At 36.4% G+C, this 26,502-nt stretch overlaps 1 protein-coding gene across 1 annotated transcript in view; it reads left to right on the forward strand.

The window, feature by feature from the left end:
• The first annotated feature begins 821 nt into the window (after positions 1-821).
• Positions 822-26,502, forward strand: part of Sbf (SET domain binding factor) — a 540,931-nt gene continuing 515,250 nt past the window's right edge. The window contains 1 exon segment of the mRNA XM_090386505.1: positions 822-934. Within this exon segment, the coding sequence (XP_090242631.1) occupies positions 880-934 (55 nt within the window). The 5' untranslated portion in view covers positions 822-879.

Consider the following 26,502-nt stretch of genomic DNA (forward strand, 5'->3'; position numbering starts at 1 on the left):
TTAAAGCAATACAAATTTTACAAAACATGAAACTTTGGCTCGGCTGTGCATGTAATGACTTAATTAAGATATTGGATGTATTCGAAAATTTGGTGAACAAAAAATTTATTTCCACATGCACCACCTTGCAAAATATCCTGCTGGCGCCCATGGGTGTATGCATATGTGTTATGTACGCTGCTACAAAAAATACTTAGGGGGGAAGGCATATGGGAAAATAAAAGAATTAAACTTTTTTTTCCAGTGCTGGCTGTACTCTTCCAGTAATGTTTGTGAGCAAGAGTACGCACACTGCGAGCTCCAGCAGCTTCTACAAAAAAAAAAAAAAAAAAAAAAAATGCATGCTCCATTGTGCATTTTTTTTAAACACCATAGTTTTGAACCCGAGAAAAGACTCACCTACGGGGTGATGAGTGAGGAGGATAAAGCTCCCACAAGCATTTTCTTTTATTTTTATAGTTATACTCTCATGTGTTGATATTGTAAAAGCTATCAATGTAAAAAGAATACGAGTGTCCACTCCCTCAAATTTCTGGTTGCGCCATTGAGCGCGAGTATGAAAAGTAACTTCTTTCCTTTTAATTTTTTTTTTAGGTCACTTTATATAAAAACATTTCGATTATGATTTTGTATATTAAAATGGAGAGTTCTGAAAAATAACTTGATGGCAGTTTACTGTAATGTTTTAATTACTGATTCCACTTTTACTGGGTTTTCAGGCAAAGATCAAAATTTTTTGAGGATTGCACCTTGCTCTCTCCACAGATAGTCATTCCCATCTCTAATTTACGCATGCGCTTCGCATTTTGTCAGTTAAAGATGGAGGAAACAGGATGGTAACATGTCAGGATTTTGAAATTAGTTTTGTTTTTTGGAAGGATGTCACGCTTAGCGGACTACTTTGTCGTAGTCGGTTTTGATCACGAGAAAGAACGTAAGTTTGTTTTCATTATTCTAAAGCTTTTAGAGTTATTTTTCGATTAAATTAAGTGGTCGCACCTCGTTTCGGCGTTATATTGCATTCCAGTAGCAGGTTGTCATAGCTGAAAATCGGACATACGGTCGGCGTCGGTCGAGGGGTTGTTCAGCCTCTGCCTGAACGCGTATGTCATGCGCTGCGGCAAATAACTTTTTGCTACCGTAGCACACCGACCTTGTGTTTGTTTAATTAATTATTTCACAAGTATCGAAATACTTGATATCAGCTTACAATTGCTTTCAGCTTGTCTGAGTTGTACTCTTCTCATGTGATGTTGAGTCACAGCGGCTCTTAATGTTACACAAAAAATGGATTTTTTAAACACTGCTTGTATCATTGCTTGTTATTTCTTATAATATAGTATTATTTATAATGATTAATAATCGCATAATTTATTACAGTGGCCAGAATATTAAAGCAAGGTGATGGGTAGTAATGCAAACGTTGATATTTGGTGATGAGAGTATTTTATTTTATTTTTTGGTATTATTTACATACAGGAATCTTACATTGTTAGATTTTCTATAAAAGTCAGTCCAGTAATGTATTTTGTCTTACGAGCTACCAAAATCTGAGAGTAGCTTTCTGAAGCGTAAGAATATTTAAACTAGATAACTGCGAAAATGTTATCGATTGTAGTTGATTAGAAAACTAAAGGAAAAAAAAAAAATCTTTAGCAGCAGTTCACTATGGGATAAATATTTCACATGCTTCATTAGATATCTACTATTTATATTTTTCTCCTAGTCTCAGTTTCGACGTGTGTGTGGAGTTCTTTTCTTTGGTGTCTTGCAGTTATAAGTGGTAAAAATTTTATTATAATCGTAGGCGACTTTAATCTTTGAAAGGACTGCACATTAACCGTCTGGCAGATGAAAACAGTCCTATTATACAACAGCCTCAATCCAAGTATATTAAGGTACTTTATTTATTTATTTTTTTATGGAAACACTTACACAGATGGTATTTGAACCTGTAATATTGTTCATGGTTTGAAGATGTAAGAAGATACTTGTTGACATTAGACATGAATTTCTGTAGATTGTAATTTTCAGTGACAGGAAGTTTTTCCAGAAAACAGAAGTTGAAGGAATAAATGAGGAAGAAGAAAAGTTGGTTCTGTGAATTTCAGGTGGATAGTAAAAGGATGTTGACTTGGTTGCAGCACATGTTCGAACTGGTTTGGAATAGAGAGAGGAAATTATAGGAGCCAATTCAGAAGGAAAGTACCCATGGAAATATGTATAGGAAAGGCATGCAGCAGAAAGAGAATGTTTATGAGACAGAGTGGAGAGGCTGTAAGAGATTGGTCATTAATTAATGTAACTGCCCTCTTTTGTATGGACTCTAGAAGCCTGAGAGGGGGCACTGTCCCAGATTTGGGGACATTTTGCATTCATTCTTCACCAATGCAAGTCACATCGAACTCTGCACTCATCATCATTATCATTCATCTTTGACATAACCTGAATTTTTTTTATTCATTTAGAATAACACGACTAATTTATATGTTACTAATTTATACTGAGGCATTAAATTTTTAAGATCAAAATGTGTATTTTGATTTACTTGTTGTGTAATTTTGGGCATCACTTATAAATTGTTCTCTTTGAATTCTGCTAACATCTTAATCTCCACTTGGAATCATTTCTGAAATCTTTATACATCTATATAAGAATTATCTAGAATCAAAAGCATGATACATAACAGACTTCCTGTTAACTGTGTAATTAAAAAAAACAAAAATTTAGCTTCTTTTTTTTTTAACTCTCTGGCAAAATCATATTTCAATAAAGAGAAAAATCCTGCTAATAATGATGTTAATTTTAAATGCAGCTGTTTATTAAAGACAGAAATTTATTTGAAGTTTCTCTTTCTCTTCCATCCAATTTTGACATGACCGAATTGCCAAATTCTGTTGTTAGAATATATTAAAAAGTAATAACAAAGCCCACCAAGATATTATAGTGGTTTTGTCTCTTGTTTGGAGAGGTCTGAGTTCTAGTCCCATCCCAGTCTGGAAAATTCCTAGAGGCCTCTTCATTTGGTCTGTAGTTAGTAATGGTAGTGGCAAAATGACATAGGAAGCAAGGTCATATAGCATCAGCCAAAAGCAAAAAAAACTTGCTACCATTACTGTAATTTCCCCACCACTTCACACTAATCAGTTGTCTTATGCTTTAAATTTATTCAAACTATTTTTGAAAGGTGTTTGACTCAGTCTATCATGAGAGTATTAGTATTAGTAATGGCCGCATGGTGCAAGAAAGCCTATGGCTCATGCTGCACCAGCCAAAAAAAAAAAAAAAAAAACCCGAATAAAACAATGACAAAAAAAAACAAACTAACTAATAAAAGAAGAGGAAATTAAACCTATCATCCTATGCATTTCCCTCACCCGAAGGTACTATCCAGATGACCTTTGAATTTCCCCAAACTGTCAGCCTCTACCACCCATGTAGGCAACTTATTCCAGTAATTTATAACTTGCTGGCTAAAATAAAACTTCCTGCAGTCCAATCTAAACATCTCCCCCCCCCCGTAACTTAAATTTATGTCCCCTAGTTCTAGCATCATTTATAGTCTTGAAGTTCTTAGAAGAGGTTACTGTATGAGGTGGTTGCAAGGCAGGAGGCAGAGGGTTGTCATTAATCGATGTCCTTCAGATTGATATGACATCAGTGGTGGGGTCCTCCAAGGATCAGTTTTCTTGGACCACTATTGTTTCTATTTTCATAAACATCTTTGATGAGGAGGGGGGGGGGATGATGTTACAATTTGCAGATGATATAAAGATTAGTAGAGTGATTAATGATCAGTGCCAAGCAGCACTTCTTCAGGTTGACTTGGACAGGCTTCAAGGATGGTCAGAAAAGTAGCAGCCACATTTTAATGCAGCAGAATGCAAGGTCTTACACTTAGGGAATAGTAACCCCCAAAAAATCTTGATACACTTGGTGGACTTGAATTAAAAACAGTAGAAGAAGAAAGGATCTGAGAGTTACAATATGGACATATATTAAGTTCTCTGAGCAGTGTAAACAGGTGGCCAGGATAGCCCATGGTCTCCAATTGATGATTTATCGAATAATATTCTGTAGAGATATATCCAATTGTAAGACCATTTGGAATACTGTGTCCAGAATATGAAACCTCACAAGACATCGAGTTTCTTCAAAGGGTCCAAAGACAGGCATCCCTCATGGTGAGATCTGCAAAAGGGTAATTTTATGAGACTTTGTGGTTTTAAGAGCTTGGAAACCAGGTATTTTAGAGGGGACCTGATTGAGGTCTATAAGGCTCTGAGACAAGACAGTAAAATGAATGAAGGTGAAATTTGCATTATTATAATTGATTCCAGAACCAAAACCCATGAATTCAAATTATAGGAAAAGAGATTTAAACTTGATTGCAGGAAGTTTTCTTCTAGCCAGCAAGTTGTTGAATTGTTGCCTATGTGTGGAGGGAAGCACATGGTCTCTCTCTTTTTTTTTTTCTCTTTATATTTTCATTGTTATTTTTATTTTATTATTATTATTGTGTTTATTATAATTTTTATATTTAATTATTAATTTTTTTTGCCTTGCACTGTATGACCAATACAAATTAAAGTGTCATACTTTAGACTCAGTTTTCTGTTGCTCACTGTACAGTATATGAGAAAGCAGAGAGTAAATCTAGGTCCCTCTAGGTCTAGAGAGTAAATCTAGGCCCCCCCTCTAGTAAATCTAGGTTTAATTTTGATTGCAGTGGAAGGTCCATAAGAAGTCCAACAGAAATGGCAGATTAGTTGAATAGGCATAGTTTTCTTTTAGTCAAAGAGTTGTTGATTACTGGAACAAGTTATCTCTACAGGTAGCTGAGGCTGACAGTTTGAAGAAATTTTTGGCTGGTGCAGCAAAAGCCTGTGGCTTCCTTGCACTATGGCTAACACATCCTAATACTAAATCATTTGTGAGTGAATGTCTGAAGTACTTGGACATTAACCCTATTCTATAATTTATGTGATTCTGAAATCAATTTTGTTAAAATATTGGGATATTCTGATTGCAAATCCCTAAATTACAAAATAAAATCAAATAATTTCATTATTAAAACATCATTGGTCCTCAGTTCAAAGTGATTTCTAGTGATAAGAAATTCACAGATCAAGCAATATACAGTGCTTTTTCCATTTAAGTTTCCCGAGTTAGTCCATTCCTTGATACAAACCCATATAGTTCCTAATGTAACCTAACCTAAGGCTCAGAAAGGAAAGTCACTTTCTTTGCTCTTTGTTGTTTTTTCCTATTTAACTTTAATCTCACTAACATACTAATCACAGCTGCTTGGTCACTGAGTGGCACTGCTCTTGCCTTCATGTGGCAGGACTGGAAACCTGCAGAGTACAGCCTCCCCCAAATCTAAAAACAGCAGATCATGAGAGTAGTAATAGTGGTAGCTATGGTATGTCTGGGCCAGAAATGGTCCAAACTAATTGTAGAAATGGAGATGGCAGTTCCAGCAAGTTCAGTTAAGAGAACTGAAAAAAAATATATGTATTGGGAACTGAAACAAAAATATGTATAGCTCCAAATACTTAATCATGCACTTTACCATTGATCTACATGTTGATCACTTTACCAGTGATCAGCATGTAGAGAAAACTATCACTATTCATAATATAGAAAAGGCTTGAAGGTACAATTGGAACATCCAGATCAGTCGCTCTCAAATAACTCTCCAGGCTTAATTCAGGAGGTATACTGATAGAAACTTACATACAAGGAAAGACTATTAAAAATAACAAACTTTGAGGGGCTCCTTGTCACAGTATTCTAATGCAGAGAGGCCTGTTTATGCTCATTGCATAAGCATTACTCTATAGGATCACAGACATAACATATATAACTATCCTACTAAGGAATTATTCTCATACCAAACAGTAAACTGATTTCAGTACCAAACAAAGAAAGTGGGAAAACATAATATTACCCACTCCTATCCAAATGATGACATGGACATGAAAGAAAATAGTCACAGGAGTAAATTGATCCTCAAATTATTTGCTGAAGAAGAAATGAATATAGGGAAACCTTTTATCCCTAAAAAAAAAAAAAAAAAAAAAAAAAAAGGCTAAAACACAAGAACACGGTTCTTTTGAAGCAATCCAAAGGCATAACTGAAAATAAATAATAGGCACTTTTGTGCAGTGGAAATGTTAAAACCTTGGCAACAATATAGATGACATCTCTGACTTCATAACACAGTATGCTCCAATATGTATGTACCTACAGGGAACATACCTCAAACCCCAAAACTTGCAATCAGTAGAAAACTTTGACTATGTACAACTGTGTTATATGTAGGGTCAGAATTCTTTCCATGCATAACTATGTTATTCAGGTAAGCAAAAACAATGCTGGATTCACGATTATTATTAATTTATATATACCAGTCCTACATATAATTCAAATTCACCTTTAGAAACGATTTTTGTTTGAATAGGATTGGCATGGGTATCATGATATGTTTCATCTACATACAGCAAAATCATAATGTACAATATGAGGATCTCTAACACTTTTCATCCAGTTACTTACCTCATCGTTTACTGGACCTGAATTATCATCACCTGTTATGAGGTAATGCTGACAGAAGAAACAATAATAATAAAAAAAAAAAGTTATTAAATGATAATTTATCTCTTCTCAGCAATGGGTAGCCCATGTACATCCATTTTTCTGGTCATGCCAACACTGCAGTTGACCTTACTTTGTTCTCCAGTTTTATTTCCTATTTGTGTATGGAGAGAAACAGAAAACCCTATAAATGGTGATCACTTTTAAATAATCATTGCTGTAATATGTAAAATCCCAGTCCCCCATGCAGAAACCCAAAATGGAAACTGAAGAGTAAACTCATAAAGATATAGGTTGACAGTTATATTAGACTCACAAATAATCCAACAAAGAATGCTCACTGATGAAGTTGCATATAGTAGTGCTCATAAAATTGCATCACTTCATTTTTTTTAGGTTGTTTGTCCTTATACTTGCAGCTAATCTTTTAGAAATAGCTGAAAGAACATAAGTAATAACAATACATATATAAAACTATTAATTCCAAACTATTAATTTGCCAGTTCCATTTTTGTATCTGTGGACATAGACATTTAATTAAATTACATTTGTTTAAGCAAGAGTGTAATGTTTCATAAATTTAAAACTTTTACTAATTTTATGAAGTAGTACTTGTTGGCTTTGTCTCTATAACAGGCAACAGAATCTTCCTGAAAAATGCAACTGGCAAAATCTCCATAGTGATCTCCAGTTGTGGGACGTAATTTTGTTTCAAGAATGTCTTTATACACCTCAGCATTCACTGTATCCTTTGGCGCCTCCGTAGCCAGGTGGGAAGAAGCAGCAGTGCATAACGCACGCTTCTTGATTAGACCGGGGTTCGATCCCGTCACCACCAAATACAGGGATGCGGAAAGATCAGGGAATGATCATCGCATATTCCCGGAGCAATGTGGCCTTAGTTGCTAATGCTCCTAAAAACCAAATAACAAACAAACTAACAAACTGTATCCTTCACAAATTCAAATGATATAGTACAGTAAAGATGAAATTCTTCTCTTCTTCATCTAACAGTCTGCTGACCGTCCAAACCATATAGTTGAATTTTTATTCATCAGAGAAAATAACACATTCTTAGCATACTTTTTTGCCCACTTTAGATGCTGGGGCTTTCATTTTTTGCATCAAAAGTGGCTTTTTTTCCCCTTTGGACAACATCCTACTAATCCCGACAAGAAGAGGTAGGAAAGGCATGTGTTACAGGACTTGCCTTTACTTCTCTATCCTTCTCCCACGCTGTTTTAAGGTCTGTCAATGAGGATCTTTACTTCGGACACCCAGCTGGATCAGAAACCTGTCCTGTGTGGCAGAAAATATTAATGGAAGCCTGCTTCCTTTCTTTCTGTTTAGACTGCCAGTTCTGATAATTTTCAGAATAAACATGCCACTGTTGACTAATTACAGTGAATCCTTTTAAGTATTTCATGCATAGAACGTCCCTCTGCATTCAACACAGCAGCAGCTTTTCCTATGTGGTGTTAGTTGGAACTTAGCCACTGCAATAGTTCAGAATGCTGAACTTGTGGCATATGCACTTTATTTATACTGTCAATAGGGCGATGCTGTCATATATGGCATGTGACATCATCTAAGAGAGCTTGCTAGAGATGGATAATGCAAGAAAGTAATGCTTTTACAAAACATAAGATACAGTATATTGCCAAATTTCACAGAAATTTGGTGAATTTTGTAGGTGGTGCAATTTTTATAGCACCACTGTACATAATCAGAGAATTACTTCATGCAGCAAAACTCTCAGTAGAACAACTGCTCAGCATCTAGTGCACCCAGAAGCATGATGGAACAAAAAATGTCTAACAGCAAAGAAAGAAAGAAAAAAAAAGAAGCATAGAACTTTTTCACAGTAATCCAACCTCTCACAAAGAAATAAGAAAGCTTGTGCAAAAGCATAATGTCCCACTAAAAAGTGCCTCCTGGTTCCAGTTCACATCCACAGTAAACAAAAAAACAAGTAGCAAATAAAATAAGAAACCATCCCCAGTAATACATCCTATCCACTATTCTTTCAAAAACATAAAGTAGAAATATAAAGTAAAGTAACATAGAAATACAAACTACATAGCCATTCAAAAGATATTGAAGAATACAACCTCCCCTCCACCATTAGCATCAGTAGAGGCACATGATGCAAGAAAGCAAGCTTATACAGCATCAGCCAAAAAAAAAAAAAAAAAAAAATAGAAAACCCTTCCCATTTCACTGATCCATTCATTCCAAATGTTTGTCTAGGTCTGCCTTGAATTTATTTAAGCTGTCAACTTTCACAACAACAGATGGAAGTTTGTAAAGATAAAGGCAACTACACCAGGTATTTCCAGGTGGTCACCCTCCCAATTACTAACAAGGCTTAAGCTGCTTAACTTTGGTAAGCATACAAGAAATGGGGCAATACACAAATTACGTGGACTACTGTCTTTTTTTGGGAGGAGTGAGTCCTGATGACGTACATTACACAATAATAAGACAACTGTATGAAGGGGTAGCACATGTACTATTACCTTTATACAGTAGAATATACACAAAATGCATATTCCCAGACTAGCAGCAACATGCAATAGTTTGCATTCCCAACACTGGGAAAGATCATACTAATTCAAATCATTATCAACATAATGTTCTAAAGGCGTCTCCGTAGCCAGGTGGGAAGAAGTAGCAGCAGTGCGTAGCACACGCTTCTTGATTAGACCGGGGTTAAAGCCTGTCACCACCAAATACAGAGGATGCGGAAAGGTCAGGCAATGACCACCGCATATCCAGGAGCAATATGGCCTTATTTGCTAATGCTCCTAAAAACCAAATAACAAACAATAACAAACATAATGTTCTAAGTCGATAATGATAATAATTCAAATAATTATTGACTTATAGCATTAACAAGTTATCTCTGCACAATACTGGAGTGAATGATTAACCAAAGGCTAACATGGTGCTTAGAAAAATAAAATGATACCTTTTAAACCCATTCAGAGTACAATCAGAAAAAACAGATCAACAGTAGACATTTTAGTAAAAATGGAAAATAGCATAAAATCAGAGAATTACTGATCTGATGAATGCATTTCTGTTCATACAGCATTCTATTAACTCATACAATTTCATTTGGTGTTATGGTTTTCTCTGGGACGTGTATCATTATAATTTATGTAAAAAAAAAAAATATATATATATATATATTTGTCCAGAATTTCATAAAAACACTACATTCCAGGTTAATTAAAACCTCTTTATCCAAAGCTTTTTCTCAGGGAGAAGATACCCCAGGAAGAGATACCCTCCTTGTTCTGATCTTGTGTGCAATTAAAATAAACACCATAGTAGACCAACTCCCAATTACAGTGGATTTAGAATTTTCACACAAAAAAAAAAAAAATCACACATTTTTTCAGGTAATGTAACCTCCACCCAGACCTGGAACTAAAACTGAAGACACTACCAATCCAGTCAAGCATACAATTTTTAGGCCTCCTACTTGATTTAAAAAAAAACAGCTAATATTTCTAGAATTTTCTAGTTATGAATTTCCTTTCTAAGAAAGTTTAATATTATAAGAGGCCTTTTAGCAGCAAGGTGGGAAGCAGACCACTGTAACTGGATAGAGAATTAATAAGATCTAAAATAGATTATGTTGCACCTGTTATAACTCATCTTTGTGTTGGCTGGACCCAGTGTATCGTAATACCATTTGCACTGTTTTAGGGGCATACAGAACCTACCAGTTTACAGTGTACTTTCCGAATCCTACAAACCTCTGTTATCTGTTAAAAGGCAAAAGTTTATCCTAAAATATACAAAATTAGGTCTTTAAAAGCATGATTAATATTCGTGATTAACATTCAGCATGATTAATATTGTTCACATCGCAGTAGGAAAATATGTATCAGGTTCATCCCGCTGTCAATAAACTCCTGAGAGGATGCCTTAAGGAATTCTTTTAAATCTTTGGTCTCCAGTTGGAAAGTTTAGTCTTAAATCAAGACTGTCCTTGCCACCACGGAATGCTTTTCAGCCTAAATGTGATTTCTGTTTTCAGTCATGGAACAAATTATCCTTGCCTAGGAAAACCTCCAGCAGCTGTATGCTGCTTTCAGTGATGGCTCAAAAGCTGAAGAAGTAGGAAGTGCTACATTATTCCCAAATGTCATGTTATTACAACAATTATTGACTTCTATTTGCTATTACAGCTATGCTTCTTAATGGATGTAGAATATATAGAGCAGAATTGACATCAATATAGATAGTATTTGATCTTATTAAGAATCTGGTTATTTTTAATTTCAGTGTAATTAAGAAAAACCAGATTCAGTGTTATTTATACAGTTATTCTTAATCACACTTATTTTTAGAATTATATATGATTATCAGTATGATTTTTATGTTTACATTAAATACACTACAGGCTTTATAAAACCTATTTAACTTATATTCAGTTATATATGATATTCAGTTGTGTTTGATTTGTGAACATTTTGGGATTTGGAATTCATGTAGCTATATAATACAGGGTAGGTCAAAATTATGTTAACACTTATATGGAAAAAAACATTTATTGTAATCAATATTTATCAACATTAACAGAAATCAACATTTATTGTATTGTGTATATGTGGAATATTGTGTATGTAAGGTCCCAACCTGTTGTCCATTGTTATCAACACACAATAGGAAACGATTGAAAGTAGCATTTAACACCCTGGCGCATAATTTTCTGGGAATAGATGTTACCACATTCGTAATTCTTTCCTTGAGTTCATTGATATTCCAAACTTTCGTGCTGTGCACTCTCTCTTTTACCATACCCCACAACCAGAAGTCGCAGAGCATCAGATCATTGGAGTGGGGAGACCATTGCAAACGCCCACATCTTCCGATCCATCTTCGTGGAAATGTGTTATCTAGGAAATCACAAACAATACGACCAAAATTCTCAGGTGCAGTGTTCTGTTGAAAATACCCCGCTGAGTGTATTATCAGTGGAAGTTCATTTAAGCAACATATTTAAGTAGAATTTGGAATTCACTGTCGGGGTGTCAAAAAAAGAGGTCCAATTACACTAGCAGTGGTAACAGCACACCAGACATTCACCTTTAGGGAGGCATGTTCGTGCTCACAAAGTACTCGTGGATTTCCGGTATCCCAAAAGATTGTGTTGTGTTGGTTCACATGACCGCTAATGTGTAAAGTAATCCTTGGACGAGTTGGATATGGTACGGGTGCATTCCGAGGTCCCTCATTAAAATTCTCCACACAGTTCAGTGAAATCCCTGTTTCCAAACTGCATTGTTTGGTAGACTTTCCTGGACTATTCAGAATTGATAGCTGAACAACAGCGATGTTCATTTCACTTCTACCTGTTCTGGGATGTCCGGCATTGCCTTTGCAGTTGTCCGCAACCGAGCCAGTTCAAACAAACTTTTCATATATACGATAAATCGTTAAATGGCTTGATGAGTCTCATTGAAATTGTTCTTGGAACTTGTTGCGGAGTATGGTTGGAGAGCCAAACACTTCAATCAAGCTTGCCACCACTCTTCTTCTAGCGTTAACCTATCTGCCATTATATCTGAAAAAAAAAAAAAATAAATAAAATAATAATAATAATAATACTAAAATTCAAATGTTCATTCCATATAAGTGTTAACATAATTTTGACTTACCCTGTGAATATTGGCATTAGTGGTGCCCAAGTGTGTGCTCATAACTAAGTATATTATGTGTGGGCTGAAAAATCTGGGATGACTCATGGAGGAACCCTGTGCCCTCTGTCTGAGATTGGCCAACTACAGCCTTGAATGAAGAGGACTTTAGAAATTCCTCCATTTGTCAATGGGAATCACATCCAGGCCTCTCTAAATGGTGATGTACTGTACAAACTTTGTTGCCATGGTGGGCTGTGCAGCCAAATTAGTGAAATCTTGTAATACTAAAAACTTTCAGGTACCAAAATAAGAATACAAAACAAAAGTACTCCAAAACAGCTGCACAAAATGGTGGCAACAACGCATCTGGTATGCACAGGACAGAAACACTGTTTCAGATCAAACTAAAATTAACCATTGTCCACAGACTTGAGATCATGCAGACAGGAAAAAGTCTCTTTTGCCAAGCTCCAAATAGGACACACACGCAGATATTACCCACTCTTACCTGCTCAGATCAGATGAACCTCCATGAAGATACTGATGTAACAAGCCTAATAATAATTATTATTAGTGGTAGTACTAATAGTGGCAAATGATGTAGGAAAGCAAACTTATACGGCATCAGCAAAAAGGGTTAAAAAAAAAAAAAAGTCTAAACTTACAACAACCAATGACCATCTTGCTGAAGGCAAATTTCCACACATCTGACCTGCAACCATCCTTCCTCAATTTGAATTTGTCTCCTTGTGTATAGTCTTAGCAAGAGGAAGGATTGAGCTTATTCAGTCCATTCAAAGCCTTAAACACCTCAATCAGACTTAAAGTGTCTATCCCCCAGATGCCGCAGTTTGCAAAACTGAAGTTTTTCCTGGTAAGAGTACACTTTAGCTCTTACCTTATTGCTCTTTTCTACACCCACTACAACAGAATTTATGTTCTTCTAAAAATGAGGCTTCCAGACCTGTATGCAGTACTCAAGGTGTTGCCGAACTTTTGCCTTATACAATGGGATAATCACCTTATTCCTGCAGGCAAAATTCCTATATATCATTGACAAAACCAGACGAGCTGGCCTGGTAGCATGTTTGCACTGCTCAGAGAACTTCATATCTGATTGTACAATACATATAGCAAATGTAGTTCACCAATTAATCTTAGTCATCACATATTGGTTATGTGACTAAGATTAACATCTGATAGCTCTGCCATGATAACAGTATGGTTCTCTTATACATATATCCATTTCACATTCTCTTATTTTTTTTGTCTAATCTGATCAACATAAATTCTACAGGCTATAGGATGTCTTTTTCATTTTCTGCTGACCTTATATTATCTACTCCTTGGTTAGAGTTATCTAGATATGAGGAGGAACATTTATGGGCTTTATCTCTACACTATGGTCAAATTTTTCAATCTCAAGGGTGGCATGGATTTTATTTCCAAGGAACTCTAGTTTTTTATCCACAAGCAAGAAAACTGCATAGAATGCATGCAATTTACAGACATACTGACACCTCATGACCTCAGTTGCCTTTGTGCTTAATCCTAAACAAACAGCTAGTGTTGGATTGTTTGAAGCATTTCATGGTTTCACAGTTTGTACAAAAAGCATTAATTTGACATGACTCATCAAATGAATACTAAAAACTTGTAGATTATTGTTATACAAAACAAAACAATATTATATATATTGTAATGCAATATTATACAAAACAACAAATAATAATGTAAAATAAAATGTATGTTGCAACTTTCATCAATTTATATTTTTCCTTGATTAAGCCTGCTATATGACAAAGAAAAGGCCCAGAGAATTGCAGTAATGGTTGCATTTGTTAAAAATACTCAGACTTGTGTGGAGTGATTGGAGTTTTTGTTTTGGTTCATCAACAACAGTTCCATACAAAATTAATAATTTAAACTATAGGTCATATCAGAGAATGATTTTTTTGCATTGTAACCAGTATATGAGGAATTTTTAAGCAATAAAAAAATTATTCAAAATGTGATTACTAGGGGTTAAGCAATTTATTTACTCCCATAAATAAACTTTTGTGTTCGTTATAAAAAGAAATAACAAGGGGCTCACATGAGCCCCTTGCCAAATTTTTGAGAAATTATCCGAGCCCCCTTATTAAAAAAAATTAGTTTGATGAAATTTAATAGACTATTTTAATTGGGAATGACCCTAAGCCAAAATTCTTTTCAAGTGAGCCCCTTCTTAACAAATTGAAAGAACACCTCTGACTGGAGGTTTGCTTACTTATGTTGCTGTTTCTTTTAAAATAATTGGATAGATCCATCAGCCTTATTTACTTTTAGTTTTAACAGTTTCCCTTCATTTTCTTCTTAGATGTCACGAAATCATTTAGCTCCCAGATAGAATTTGTTATAATTCTGGCAGCCACATCCTTAAAAACATCATGTGTGAATGTAGATGGAAAATATTTATTCACTTGGTGAATAAATATTATTCACCTATAAAAATATTTATAGCTGTGCCATGATAATGGCACAGCTATCAGCCTGAACAGGATCATAAACAGTTATGCTATTCATATTTAGTAAGCCAATGTGACATCCCCTTTTTTTTAGTGTTAACCTAAGTAAAATAGTCTTTGCTACTTCTCTTTGAATTCTTAGCCAGCGACTTCTTGTAATCTGCCTTATCTTTCATCCTCTTAGTGACTTGCTTGCAGACTAGTTTGTACAGTGACACCTCCCTTAATGGACACTTCTTGTTATGGCTGTTCAGACTTGCATCCCAGCCAGAAGTAGTAGAATAATATTAGTTTTCCAAAATGGACAATCTCTAATATGAACATGGTGCTTTAATAGGTGTCCTTTTCATATTTTTAAGATTGGACATGCATCTTTTCATAGGTCAACAGGATTTACAATGAAGGCAAGTTGAAGGTCAAGGTCATTACAGTAATACTAATTAGATTTGTGATGACCATGGAGTCCTTAATACACTCATCACTGCTGGTAAGTAATGTTTGCCAATTTATTTGGACTGTTCAATACAGTTCCACTGACACAACACATTCATTCAATATTGAGAAACAGCTATTTATTGAAGTTTCCTCAAGTATTTAAGTTTCCCCTCTGAAATACCATTTGAAATTTTCCTACGTGTTATATTGATTATATGTTCATTTTTTAAGAAATGAAATCTCTTGCTATTTGTAGTCAGGCCATATATGCAGAAATGTAAAAAGGGAGCAGTTTTGACCTATTAAATGAGAGGTTGCATTAAAAGAATTCTATATAAGCAAAAAAATGACTGTGGACTAGTAAGTGCTCAAATTATCCATAATGAAATTTAATCTGCTCAAATGAAATGATCTAAATAAAGCAGTTGATATTCATTTTTTACTAAAAGTTAATTAAGTGAAACACTTTAAATATATACAATGGTAACCAATAAAAGATGCTGAGTAAGCAACCAGTTGCAGTCAATTTCATTTTTCTGAATTATTGAACTGGCTATGTTGACCTCTGCAAAGCAGGCACCTCTGTATAGGGGGACACTTTCTTCTGATTTAGTAGTATTCCCCTTTAGATAGGTTTCACTGCACTTACTGTGGGTTTCTTATGTCCCTGATAATTTATGAATTCCATGTTTTATCCTTCTCTGCTGCTCATAAACAATACATAAACCAGAAATGACTGGGTACCAAAACTAAACTGAAAACAGTATTGCTAAGTGGTGGTACTGTACTCTGTGCATCTAAAAGCAACTCCTGGTCGGGGAAACAATAGTTTCAAAAGAGAAGTTTTATAAACAACACACTTCAATAAACTTAGTTGGAGTCCCAGAGCACTCTCTACCACAGGATGAGATGATTTATAAAATGTATTTAAGAAATGGTAAATTTGACAACTCTGATATAATTTTTCCCTCTTTTGCATTGAATGACTAAAGCACTTTACAGCCATAGGTACAGGAAATTTGTGCCAGTTCAAAACTTCTACAGAAAATTAACACTTGTAATTAACACATGGCCTAAAAAAAAATAACTTTTGGGGCAGTAAACAGCTTTCAAAATTGCTCCTTTTCATAAATTGGAAATGCTGCAAAGAATTTCTCATTTGGCTGGCAATTCACCTGCTTTCTCATTAATTACAATATTGGTTAAAAGTCATTTTCAATAGCAGTTTTGAAGAATAAACCAATTTCCAATTTTCCAGTCAACATTGGAAAATTGGATTGATATTAAAAAAATGTTTTGTGACAGAACCCCTCAGGCACCCAAACAACTAATTGGTTACTTCTCAATGGGCATTTGGAGTGAACAGTGTTATTCTGAGGGAACAGAGCACAACTCTGGAGAAAGGTATAAAAAAACATAGAATGCTATAGTGAACAAGTACTGAGTGAAAACCGATATAGTGTGGAATTATATATCTTGTTTTAGATGTGTTCAGAAATTAAATGAGAATGTGTTAAGGTAGAACTTGTAATAAAATTAGCTGCAGATTTTCTTTAGTTATTGCTGTTGATTATTAGGGTTCAGATGGGTAAAGGTTGCAGATTTCAATACATTGAGACATCAATTCATTGCAGGTTTATTGTAAGGAACTATGTGGGCAGATATTTATAGTGTTCAGTTACTACCTTATTTTAATAGAATTACAGTTACACATAAAATATATGGAATGTTTAGGTACTCTATGCTCGGACCAGCACTGAGCAGCTGTAGCCAGTGAGTGTCCTTATGTATTTTTATAAATTGCGCTAACTGATATGGAATAAAAGGATATAAAATGAAATTATAGTGCAATAAAATAAAATGAAAATGCAAATGTAAATAAAAATAAAATAAGATAAAATCTTCATAAACTATTGCACATACTATCTTTCAAGAAGCCACAGCATGGCCATGGTTTATGGGACCAAAGTACTGTGATGGCTAGACAATTCAGGTTATGGATTAAACAATAATTTAGTGTATGTTAATTTCAATAAAAGTATTTTAGTGCAACTAAATTATAAATTTAGCTGCATTAAAAATTGAATAGTGGCTTCTATTATGCTTTTATTCCATATCAGTTAGCACAATTTATATATATATATATATATATATATATATATATATAAATTTGTGTAGTTTTAAAGAAAAACAATGGTAAACTTTCCTAAGATCACTTCCTATATAGGAGAAATGGATGCAAAAAATTACACTGGAATACAGTAAATAAGGTGAAATGCACTTATGATGCAATTGATGCAAATTTATAAAATAACATTTTATTTTTAAAAAAAACCTGAAATACGTATTAATTTACATTTGGCGTCAAACAGTTCATGCACTACTGCCTTGATTTTATCTGTTACACAATGGAAAAGGTTTCAGCCAAAACCTGTGCTATGGTAATGCAATTGTTATTCACAATGGAATAATAATTCTATTTAAATAATAATTGCATTACCTATGAGCACTCTTTTTAATTATATTAACACAATCTGTGTTCCACGTTATTATGCCATTACATCTAGTTAAAGATTTGCTGTCATAAGAGTTCTTGACTCTAAATTGGAACAAATGTATCATGTGGATGCTGAGAGCTAGACTTTGTGGTGGAAATAATGGACCACACAATCTTTATGTGGATGACTTTATGGGAACAGGAGATTCCATTGCATCATATTTAAATGATATTGAAAATGCTACAGCATCATGTTCAAGAGGCAATCACATGGAGTAATACTTTTGATCTGATTATCAGCAGTGATTATTCATGCATTCAGAATTTGCAGATAAAGGAACCACAATGTGGCAGCGGTCAGAGTGTACTGATGTTGGATTTACTTAAAGATGTAACTACCATCGGGGGTAAAGAGAAGGGTGTTTCCGTTTGTAAAAGTGACTACAGTGGTGTCAGAGAGTTTTTAAATTCTATACAGTGGGATCAACTGATGATATTACCAACAGCATATTCAAAATGGGAAGCATTCGAGGAATTAATCTTGGAAGCTACTATGCTTTTCATACCAACTAAGAAATATTGTTCGAGGTCTAAATGGATGTCAGATGAATGACACTTATGGCAGAGAAAACAAACGCATGGGATGCATATAAATTATCCAGCAACAATGGTAGATATAAGCTAGTCTGTAATCAAGTCATAAAGGTGGTTAAACAAGCGAAAGTAGATTACAAGAAATCTTTCGCAAATGATGCAAATAAAAACAGCAAAGACTTCTTTACTTATGTAAACTCGAGAAGGAAGGGGATGAATCAGGTTGGTCCACTTGATAACGATGGTTTGACTTTTCATGATCCTGCTTGGGTAGCTGACAAACTGAATGAGTGTTTTTCATCTACATTCACACATAAAGAATTCTGTTGGAAAATGGATGCCAGAAGTTTATCATACTCTAACAGGGAGCTAAATGATTTTATGATAACTGAGAGCAATGTAAAGGAGAAATTTTTGAAGTTAAACTTAAGAAAAGCCTAGGTTTAGTGGATCTATCCAGTTATGTTAAAGGAGAGAGCAAAGGAAGCAAGCAAACCCTTAGCCATAATTATGAGAGCATCCTTGGATTTAGGGGATATTCCCATGGACTTCAGATGTGCAAAGTATCCCCAAATCACAAAGGGGAATCAAAGGTTGACATGAGTAATTGCAGACCTGTTAGTTTAACTTCTGTTCTGAGGAAAATAATGGAGTCACTGGTTAAAGAAGCATTGCAGGATCATCTAGACAAGACTGCAATTATAGCACAGCATGGGATTTTAAGGGGAAGTCTTTTCTGACCAGTTTGATTGTATTCTATGATGTGGTAACAAAAGAGTTGGATGCAAAAAATAATTTTATTATCATATACTTGGATTTCAGGAAAGCTTTTGATGCTGTTGCACATGGAAGACTACTGTACAAATTGGAGCAGTATTGCATTAAGGGAATGCTGCTGCTATGGATAAAGGGATGGTTTAGTGGGAGAAGACTGAGAGTGGTAATCAATGAACACAGCTCTTCATAGACTAATGTTATTAATGGAGTCCCCCAGGGTTTGATGTTGGGCCCATTGTTATTTTCTACATTAATAATGTTGATGAAGGTATATCAAGCTAATGTTCAAATTTACAGGTGATATGAAAGTTGGCAGTCGTTAATGACAATACGCTACTGCAACAGGATCTAGAACAGTTGTGCAAATGGGTAGAAAGGTGCAACTGCCACCTTTGACAAATGCAAAGTAGTGCATATGGGTTCAGTAACCCCAGAGTAACATACCCTATGTGCAGTGCTATACTCAGGGTAGTGGAGAATGAAAAAGACCTGGGGGTAATTGTGCAGTCAGATATGAAGTTTTCTGAGCAGTGCAGACAGGCTGCCAGAGCAGGTCATGGGGTCTTGTCAATTATATACAGAAATTTTGTTAGCAGGTTTAAGGAGGTGATTATCCCCTTGTATAAGGCAATGTTCAGGCCACATCTTGAGTACTGCATACAGGTCTGGAGGCCTCATTTTAGTTCTTAGGTCTAAGTTCTGCAAATTGCAGCATAGGGAGACTAGGCACCTGCAGTGGGGTCTGATTTAGATGTATTTTTTTTTTTTTTTTTTGTTTATGAGAACCCCAAACACGAGAGGTATTATAACCTATAGTACTTAGTACCGTGCTTGGGTTGGAGGTTGAGAAGACGAAAGAAGATATTTGTTGATATTGGACTTGAACTTCTGTAGATATAACACCTTGAATGGTTTCAGCAAGCTTAGTGCTGATAGGATTCTTCCTTTTGCTCAGATTATGCACCTGAAGGGGGCTTAAATTTAAATTGAGGAAAGACATTTGTAGTATAGATGTGCAGAAATTTGCCTTTAGCTAGCAGGTAGTTGATTGCTGGAACAAACTTCTATCTGTCATTGTGGAAGACGAGGCTAGTAGGAGCCAGACGTGTTCAAAGCCGCTAAGTGGATTTTTCTTATTTATTGATTTGAAATTATTTTTTCTAAAAGTTTTTTTAAAACTTTTGATTTAAATTTAGTAGTATAGCATTATTTTGTGATTTTCTGATTAATTTGGTGTATTTATTCTTTACTCGGCCTTGCAATTGCATAAAAGAATTGGTAAGGGTAGCCACGTGTTACAAGTCGCAACTCCGCTGAACGAGAAGTTTTTTTAGCCATATTTAGCCGCTTATTGAATATTTTTTACATCAAATTATTTTTTGTAAGTAGCTTATAGACCTAGTAAGGATCGTTAGTTTATTCTGAATTGAGACAGCGAGATTTGAAAGTTAATTAATACTTAAGTGTCCATAGATTTACCGTTCGTAACTTCCCGCCCTTGACTTTGTCATACGATCGTTATATATCGAACCTAGATAGCGTTAGTATAGTATAGGTTATAATATTTTCAGTGATCGGTAAAATCTATTAAACTTGTTGAACTTCGTTGGCATTTAAATTGTACTTTTAACTAAATACGTATACCGACTTAGATTACAAACATAACATAATTAATTAATACATAACTGATACGGAAATTATATAAAGGGAACTCGGAGATAATTAATACTTGACACTAAAAAATATATATCCCGTTATAACTGTGTTGGGAGATAAGTTAGGGTTATAAACTGAAATTGAAATTTTATTTAAATTAAAACAAATCATGACTCAGACTAGAGCAGCAAAACAAAAGGCTCAAGCTAATGGAAGTGCTGTGGCTCAGAGGAGAACTGAGGGGGGCAGCTGCCTTCTGAATCACAGCCTTCTAAAATGCACAGCTTGCATGATGTTTGTGGAGCATTCAGGTACGGGACATGATATTGCCATGGGGGATGTCTTTGTGTGTGCGCACGATGCAAGGAGTGTATCGAAATCAGGCAACAACTCAGCGTTCTTATGGGCCTATGTGTTTTCAGCTTGAAGGACAGGGTGGATGTCCTCGAAGGAACTAAATTGAGGGTCCCATCAAGCTCTCGGCTGCCCACATCAATGCCAGAGCTTGCACTTGGTCATCGCGCAACACAGTGGCAACCCCCAAGGCAGAATGCGCTGGTCCCAAAGGAACTAGTTGTTGATGACTCTATTGTCAGGGAAACGGGGAACATGCTTTGTAAAAAGGATAGGTGGAACAGGACCAGGGTATGTATGCCAGGGGCAAAGGTTGATGACGTTGTAGAGCAGATATTATCTTTTAAGGGCACAAAAGGTGATATAGTTGTACACGTTGGCACTAATGATATCAAGAGTAGGAGACCGGCAGAATTGCTTAACAAGTACAGGTCACTGTTGAAAAAAAGCCGTGAAATAGGGTTGAATTTGAAAGTGTCTGCAATTCTGCCCAGACACGATAGGAGGGTGTATATGATGAGAGCCTTGTCGATCAATTCGGCCCTGGAAAGATTGTGCAAGGCTGAAGGGGTAGAATTTTTTTCAGCCTGGACTGTATTTGTTAACAGGAGAGATTGCTTCTACAGGGATGGGATACACTTAAATAGAAAGGGTGCAAGAATGTTTGCTGATGCTATCGAGGCAGTGTTAGGTGGGTTGGAAAACTGCTAGCTTGGGGAGAGACAAAGAAGAATAGATTAACAGTAGCCACTGGCAGAGGTGAAAGAGATTCTTGCACTGCTTCTATTGGAATGAGCAGAAGCTTGAAAAACAAGATGCAGGATATTTCAGACTGCTGGGAGTCATTGCGGTACAAGTAAACACATGGGTTGTGTTAGGGTAGCTAAGAATAGAAATAGGTGCCTGTATAATTACGTGTACACCAATGCTAGGAGTTTAGTAAATAAATTTGATGAATTTGAGGTATTGCTCAAAACATCAAAGGCAGATATTGTTGGGATATCAGAGACGTGGTGTCACACAGATATAAGGAATGCAGAACTGGAATTTGGGGAGTACAACGTCTGCAGAAAGGATAGACTGGATAGGAAGGAAGGAGGGATTATGCTATTAGTTAAGAAATACATAAAATCCAAGGAAGTGACGCCAGTCGACATCGCTGGACAGTGCAGTGTCGAGTCAGTTTGGTGTGACATAAGCATTGGGAAATCAAAATTGAGAGTAGGAGTGTGCTATATGCCTAATGACTCTGATGAGTACAATAAGAAATTGTACAGGGAAATAGTGGGCCAGTAAATCAGAGAGTCTTATAATGGGAGATTTTAATTTCCCAGATATTGACTGGAATTTGGGGGCTGGTCACTCACACACTAGCAAGACTTTTGTGGATTTATTAGATGATTGTTTTCTACATCAGCATGTTCGGGAGGCAACTAGAGGGAGTAATACTCTTGATTTGATTATCAGCAGTGATTCTTCATGCATTAAGAATCTGCAGATAAATGAACCACTAGGGGGCAGTGATCACAGTGTGCTGAAGTGGGATTTACTCAAAGAGGTAACTACCATTAGGGGTAAAGGGAAGGGTTATTGCTTTCGTAAAGGTGACTACGATGGACTGAGACAGTATTTAAATTCTATACAGTGGGATCAACTGATGATGTTACCAACAGCAAAGGCAAAATGAGAAGCATTCAAAGAACTTATCTTGGAAGCTACTAGGCTTTACATACCAACCAAGAAATATTGTTCAAGGCTTAGGCCTAAATGGATGTCAGATGAACTGATGAGGCATATGGCAGAGAAGAAACATGCATGGGATACATACAAATTAACACATGACAAGTTGATCTGTAACCAAGTTACAAAGGAGGTTAGGCAGGTGAAGACAGATTATGAGAAATCTTTGGCAAGGGATGCAAAGAAAAACAGCAAAGAGTTCTTTACTTATGTAAACTCTAGAAGGAAGAGGATGAATCAGATTGGTCCACTTGATATCGATGGGTCAACTGTTGATGATCCTGCTCAGGTAGCTAACAAACTAAATGAATATTTTGCATCGACATTCACACATGAAGAGTTATTTAGCAAGGGGAAAGCCAAAGGTGTATTCAACTCTAGCAGTAAGCTAGAGAATCTTGTAATAACTGAGAGTAAAGTGGAGGAGAAATTGTTGAAGATAAACACAAGAAAGGCACCCGGGGTGGATGGGATCTATCCAGTTATATTAAAGGAGGCAGCAGAGGAAGTAAGCAAACCCCTAGCCATAATTATGAGAGCTTCCTTGGACTCAGGGGAGGTATCCACAGACTGGAGATGTGCAAATGTGACCCCAATTCACAAAGGAGGATCAAAGGCTGACACAAGTAATTATAGACCTGTGAGTTTAACTTCTGTTCCAGGAAAATTAATGGAGGCACTAGTTAAAGAAGCACTGCAGGATCATTTAGACAAGACTTCAGTTATAGCTCGGACACAGCATGGTTTTGTTAATGGGAAGTCTTGCCTGACAATTTGATTGGATACTATGATGCAGTCACAAAGGAACTGGATGCAGGGAATAACTTTGATATTATATACTTGGATCTTAGAAAGGCTTTTGATACTGTTGTACATGGAAGACTGCTGCACAAATTGGAGCAGTGTGACATTGGAGGCAAATTGCTGCTGTGGATATAGGGGTGGCTGAGGGGGAGAAGACAGTGTGGTAATCAATGGACACTGCTCGTCGTGGACTAATTTTATTAGTGGAGTCCCTCAGGGCTCAGTGTTGGGTCCATTATTGTTTTCTGTATTAATAAGTGATATTGATGATGGTATATCAAGCTTAATGTCGAAGTTTGCAGACGATACAAAGGTAGGCAGGGTTGTCAAGGACACTACTGACACTATGCTGCTGCAACAGGATCTGGAAAGGTTGAGCAGATGGGCTGAGAGGTGGCAAATGAAGTTTAACATTGACAAATGTAAAGTACTACACATGGGGAAACAGCAACCCCAGAGCAACATATCAACTCTGTGCTACTACACTGACAGTGGTAGAGAATGAAAGGGACCTGGGGGTGGTTGTGCAGGCAGATATGAAGTTCTCTGAGCAGTGCAGACAGGCTGCAAGAGTAGCTCATGGTGTATTGTCAATGATGTATAGGAATTTTTCTAGCAGGGATAAGGAGGTGATTATTCCCTTGTATAAGGCAATTAGCATTAGCATTAGTAGAGGCATATGATGCAAGAAAGCAAGCTTATTCAGCATCAGCCAAAAAAAAAAAAAAAAAAACCCTCTCCCATTTCACCACTCCGTTCGTTCGAAATACCTGTCCAGTTGAGCTTTAAATTTGTTTAGGCTATCAACTTCAACAACAAGTGATGGAAGTCGGTTCCACCAACCAACCACCTGCTGGCTAAAGGCAAATTTCCGCACATCTATCCGACATCCGTCCTTCCTCAATTTGAATTTATGCCCTCTCAGGTGATTATTCTGAGAAAGATGAAGAATCCCATTGGCATTGAGCATGCTCAAACCATTCAAAGCCTTATACACCTCTATCAGATCACCTCGCCGGTGCCTAGTCTCCAGACTCTGTAATTTGCAAAACTTAAGCCTTTCTTCGTAAGAGCAACCTTTTGTTCCATTTACTAATCTTGTTGCCCTTCTCTGTACCCGTTCCAGCAGCTCTACATCCTTCTTGAAATGAGGCCTCCAGACCTGTATATAGTACTCAAGATGTGGCCTAACCATTGCCTTATACAAGGGAATAATCACCTCCTTATCCCTGCTAGAAAAATTCCTGTATATCATTGACAAGACACCATGAGCTACTCTTGCAGCTCGTCTGCACTGCTCAGAGAACTTCATATCTGCCTGCACAATTACCCCCAGGTCCTTTTCATTCTCCACCACTGTCAGTGTAGTACCGCAGAGTTGATACATTGCTCTGGGGTTACTGTTACCCATATGTAGTACTTTACATTTGTCAATGTTAAACTTCATTTGCCACCTCTCAGCCCATCTGTTCAACCTTTCCAGATCCTGTTGCAGCAGCATAGCGTCAGTAGTGTCCTTAACGACCCTGCCAACCTTTGTATCATCTGCAAACTTAGACATTAAACTTGATATCCCATCATCAATATCATTCATAAACACCGAAAACAACAATGGACCCAACACTGAACCTTGAGGAACTCCACTAATAACATTAGTCCACGTTGAGCAGTGTCCATTGATTACCACTCTCTGTCTTCTGCCACTCAACCATCCCCTTATCCATAGCAGCAATTTGCCTCCAATGCCACACTGCTCCAATTTGTGCAGCAGTCTTCCATGTGCAACAGTATCAAAAGCCTTTCTAAGATCCAAATATATAATATCAAAGTTACTCTCTGCATCCAGTTCTTTTGTGACTACATCATAGTATCCAATCAAATTGGTCAGGCAAGACCTGCCCTTAACAAAACCATGCTGCGTCTGAGCTATAACTGAATTCTTGTCTAGATGATCCTGCAGTGCTTCTTTAACCAGTGCCTCCATTAATTTACCTGGAACAGAAGTTAAACTAACAGGTCTATAATTACTTGTGTCAGCCTTTGATCCTCCTTTGTGAATTGGGGTTACATTTGCACATCTCCAGTCTATGGGTCCAAAGAAGCTCTCATAATTATGGCTAGGGGTTTGCATACTTCCTTTGCTGCCTCCTTTAATATAACTGGATAGATCCCATCCACCCCAGGTGCCTTTTTTATGTTTATCCTCAACAATCTCTCCTCCACTTTCCTCTCAGTTATTACAAAATCATCCAGCTCACTGCCAATGTTTACTTTACCTACATCATTCTCCTTCCTGAATAACTCCTCATGCGTGAATGTAGATGCAAAATACTCGTTTAGATTGTTAGCCACCTGAGCAGGATCCTCAACTGTTGAACCATCAATATCCAGTGGACCAATCTGATTCATCCCTTTCCTTCTCGAGTTCAAGTATGTAAAGAACTCCTTTCTGTTTTTCTTTGCATCCTTTGCCAAGGATTTTTCGTAGTCTGCCTTTGCCTGCCTAATCTCCTTTGTGACTTGGTTACAGACCAACTTATATCTATCATAGGCTTCCATGTCACCCATTAATTTGTATGTATCCCATGCATTTTTCTTCTCTGCCACATGTCTCACTAGTCCATCTGACAACCATTTAGGCCTAAACCTTGAACAATATTTCTTAGTTGGTATCAGGCCACACCTAGAGTACAATGATCAGGCCACACCTAGAGTACTGTATACAGGTCTGCAAGCCTCATTTCAAGAAGGATGTAGAGCTGCTGGAACGAGTACAGAGAAGGGCAACAAGATTAGCGAATGGAACAAAGGGGTGCTCTTACAAAGAAAGGCTTAAGTTTTGCAAATTACAGTGTCTGGAGACTAGGCACCAGCGAGGTGA

The sequence above is a fragment of the Mastigoproctus giganteus genome, chromosome 12 (genome assembly GCF_048544385.1).
Source record: "Mastigoproctus giganteus isolate SK-2022 chromosome 12, ASM4854438v1, whole genome shotgun sequence".
In the NCBI taxonomy this organism is placed as follows: Eukaryota; Metazoa; Arthropoda; class Arachnida; order Uropygi; family Thelyphonidae; genus Mastigoproctus; species Mastigoproctus giganteus.